Raw genomic sequence first — 3,738 nt, 5'->3', positions numbered from 1 at the left:
GAGCTGCCGGGAGGCCCCCAGCCCCTCTCGCCCCCGGCTCCAGCCCTTCGGGTTGCTCCGTGCCCGGGCGGCCGCCCGCCGCCCCGGCGGTTGGTGCGGCTCCGGGACCGAGCTGGCCCCTCGCAGGGAGCGAGGTCTCCCAGTTTGAGTTTTCCAGTTCTGAGGGTTGGAAAAGGGAACGAGGATGGGTTTGGTGCCTCTCGGCGTTGCTGTTGGTTTTACCGAGGGATGTCCGAGGAGAGGCGCAGAGCCGCAGGCGGCCCCGGCCACACCGGTACCGAGGGATGCTCCCACCCGCGCAGCGAGGGTACCGGCGGCCCGGCCCCGACGTGTGCCCGGCCGGGCCCGCAAATTCGAGGGATGCCTGCCCGAGCCTGGGGAGAAAATAAAGAAAAGAAATCAAAGGCAAACACCCGGCTTGACCGTAACCCCCCGGCCGTCAGCCGCTGGCTGGGAAGCGGCGGCTCCACCGCCGGCGGCGAAGAGGGAAAGATGGAGCCGGGCCAGGTCCTGCGTGGGGAGGGGTGGGGGGGGGCTGATGTGGATGTCCGCTGGCAGATCCTCTCGTTGTAACCGCTGCCAGCCCCGTGGAAGGAGTCACGGAGCCGCGTTTGGGGAGAGGCTGCGGTCCAGCGCCTCTCAGGCGCGGAGTTAACGCTTTAATCTGGGTTTCCAAACCACCCCTAAAATCACAAATAAGGTCGGCGAAGCTTCGGTCGGAGATCCTGGAAACAAAAAGCCCGTTTCCAGGCATCAGCCGCTGCCGGGGACCGGCGGGCCCCGCCGCCGGGGAAGCGCCCGGGGCTGTGCGGCTCCGCTCCCGCCCGGCAGCGGGGCACCCCCGCCGCGACCCTCCGGCAGCCGCCGCCACCGCGACCCTCGGGGCCGGCACGATCGATCTCTTGAATTGGCCCAAAGAAAACACCTGCAACAGCTGAGCGGGCGATTTGATTCACTGTATTTGAGCTTTCCTTCCTTTACGCGAAAGCTCCTCGGTTATTCCGTTGGGTTAGCCCCTGCCGCCCTGCCTGTGCCGCTCTGGTACCCGAAGACCGTTGACGACAGAGACGAAAATGATTTTACGGACAAAATGGGGGAAGAAAAATAAATATTTCAGTGGGTTTTTGCTTTTCAGAAACAAGCCCTGACACCGGCTGTGCAAAAAGGCAAAGGCAAATGCCGCAAAATCGTCTCTCAATGAAGGTAAAATTCGACCGTCCGCCGCGGGGAGAGGTTTTAAAGCAGCTGGTGAACTGTCGAATGTCTCGGTTTATTAAAAAAAAAAAAAAATCCTTCCGTTAAATCGTTTAGTGCTTCTAAGCTGTTTAATATCAAAGGAGGTTTTTAGATGCGAGGCGGCACTTTCAAAGAACGGACTACCGTCACCTAAAACGATTTTAGTGGCTCTTCCACGTGCGAGGCACGTTAGCGAGTCAATAAAATGTGTTGTGGAGGTTCACAAATCTCTCCAAAATTGTGTTTACTCGAGATAAATTAATTCGTTTCGGATGTCAAAAAGCACGTCAAAGCAGTATTTCTCGTTTTCTGTATTTGCCTCCTCTCCCGCACTATTTTCTTTTTTTTCATTCCCTTCTTTTCCTGCTGTGGAAAAACACGCTTTATGCTCTTACTCTATAACGGGATAAAGGAAAAATTACGAACTCAGCCTGCCGTTTATCTTTTCTTTCCTGGTTTCCCCTCAGCTGAACAAAACCCCAACCAAGCCCACGCTTTTTCCCCGATGCTGCGGGTTGCCTTCCTCCCTGTCCTCGGCTGTTTCTGACCGCGCTGCGGATCCTGGGCTAGGGGCGAGCCCGGGCGGGGAGAGGCGAGGAGCCCATCACCGTGTGTGCTGGGGGCTCGCAGCCCTAATGCCCCTCTCCATCTTGGGAGGTGGCACGCACGAAAAACAGAAGAAGAAAGAAAAAAAAAAAAAAGAAAAGGAAAAGAAAAAAGAGGTTTTGTTTCCCCATTGTGCCTGTGTCCTGAATAGAAACCTCTGCGGCTCCCCGCCCGCCCCGGGAGCCTCTGGGCCAGGGGGAGGGGGTGGCGGGATGGTGGGGGGGGGGTAGTTGGCGAGGTGCCTCCCGGCTGCCCACGGCACCGGCGGGCGGAGGACGCGCCCGGGGAGCGGGGAGCGGGGCCCGGCGGCGGCTTCGGCTTCCTCCGCCCGCGCTGGGGGCGGCGGGACCCGGCAGGAGCGCAGAGCGCCCGTGTCCGTGTCCGTATCCGTGTCCGTTCCCCCCGCAGAGGGACGGGGACGGGGGGGTTGCGTGGGCGCGGGCCGGGGGGCGCGCGCCGGGATGCTGTGAGCAGAGCGGATGGGGCGCGCGTGGGAACGGGTGGGGCGCGCGTGGGAACGGGTGGGGCGCGCTCGGGGGCGGAGGGCGCGGGGGCGGGGCGGGCCCCTTGGGGGAGGAGCCAGCCCCCGGCCCCGCCCCGCCCCGCCCCGTTCCGTTCCGTTCCGCGGTTCCCGGGGCGGATCCCGGCGGGCGCCGCCGGGGCGGGCCGGTTCTCCGGGCCGGGGCCGCTTGCCGGGCCGCAGGGCGGGCGAAGGCCTCCCCGGCCGGAGGAGGAGGAGGAGGAGGAGGAGCCGCCCGGCGTCCGTGCGGGGAGGTGGCCGTGGGGTGGGCATCGGTCCCGGCAGGGTGTCGTCGCCGTTAAGTACGCGGTCCGGGGAGGTGGGTGAGCCCGGTGGGGCCGGGCTCGGCTCCCTGCCGCCGCCGTCTGTCCCTGCGCCCACCCGCCCGGCCCGGCAGGTCAATGGCCGGCCCGGCGAGGGCGTCTCGGAGGGTCCCGGGGCCCCGCCGCGGGGAGCCGGGGGCAGGGCGGGAGGGGAAGGTCGCTCCCCGCGACCTCCCGGTCGTCCCGGTCGTCCTCCCGGCCGCTCCCCCCTTCCCACCCCGCGCTGGGCTGGGGGGGCCGTTCCCTGCCCCGAGAGCGGCCCGGGAGGCAGCGGCTTTCGGTCGGGCGCCGGCTTCGCCCACGTTTCAGAAGAGGTTTTTGTTGGCTTCCCCTTCTTTTTTTTTTCGTTTTGTTTTATTTTCCCTAAATCCTTTTTTCCTCCCCCCTGGCGCTAATTTGCCACAGTTTAAAATAAAGCCAGGAGCACTAAGCATCAAACACCACTTTCCCAAATGAACCACTTCCTTAAAATAATCCCCCCCAGCCTTTGGCCGATGTCTGATGCAGCAGGCTGCAGGGAGAAGAAGAGATGTTTCTGCCGTGCAGGGCAGGGAGCACCGGAATGAGGGGGCGGCCACGGGGGAAGGTGAACTGGAAGGGTTTGTGCGGCAGGTACCTGAAAGTATGAAAGTGTTACCTTCAGAAAAGAAGTTACTTGAAAGCACTACCTCTTCCCGTCTTCTCAAGACCATTAGGCATTTTTTTTTTCCATCCATGATCTATTTAACATACTGATCCGACGCCAGGTTTTGGGCTAGATGACCCATGGTCCAGCTGTGCTATACTAGTTGTGGCATCCTACTTACACTAGGTGAGTTACGGTTCCCCAGGACCGAACTGAGTAACTAAACCGAGCCCTGCCAATTCCATTTTCCCCACTGTAGAGGAGGTGATGTTTTTGTGCAGTTAATTCTAAAATGCTTGGCAGCTTGCCCGTCAAACCCTGAGCATAGAAAAAATGCAAACAAATTCTCTATTTAATAGTCCCTGGACAGTGCAACTAATCCATTCTAAACTGGTAATGGATATCGATGTCAACAGGTATGCAGCGAG

General features: G+C 61.2%; 1 protein-coding gene across 1 annotated transcript; it reads right to left on the bottom strand.

Annotated features, from left to right (window-relative positions):
- Nucleotides 1–689: 689 nt before the first annotated feature.
- LOC128146761 (translation initiation factor IF-2-like) lies at nt 690–3,452 on the bottom strand. The gene is made up of 4 exons (XM_052798469.1): nt 3,418–3,452; nt 3,244–3,301; nt 2,100–2,929; nt 690–975 (listed from the first exon to the last, which is right to left on the bottom strand). Exons 1-4 carry the CDS (start codon nt 3,450–3,452, stop codon nt 690–692), a joined length of 1,209 nt encoding a protein of 402 aa, XP_052654429.1.
- Nucleotides 3,453–3,738: the final 286 nt, after the last annotated feature.

This window comes from Harpia harpyja, chromosome 10 (assembly GCF_026419915.1).
Source record: "Harpia harpyja isolate bHarHar1 chromosome 10, bHarHar1 primary haplotype, whole genome shotgun sequence".
Taxonomy (NCBI): Eukaryota; Metazoa; Chordata; class Aves; order Accipitriformes; family Accipitridae; genus Harpia; species Harpia harpyja.
Note: the sequence above shows the minus strand (reverse complement) of the source record. Positions and strands in the feature narration are given on the sequence as shown.

Coding starts and splice junctions, on each gene's coding strand:
- LOC128146761 (XM_052798469.1), bottom strand. CDS start 3,452: ATGGGTCATCTAGCCCAAAACCTGGCGTCGGATCA. Junction 3,302..3,417: donor CAAAACCTGGCGTCGGATCA/GTATGTTAAATA, acceptor TCATACTTTCAG/GTACCTGCCGCACAAACCCT. Junction 2,930..3,243: donor GTGGCCGCCCCCTCATTCCG/GTGCTCCCTGCC, acceptor CTCTCGGGGCAG/GGAACGGCCCCCCCAGCCCA.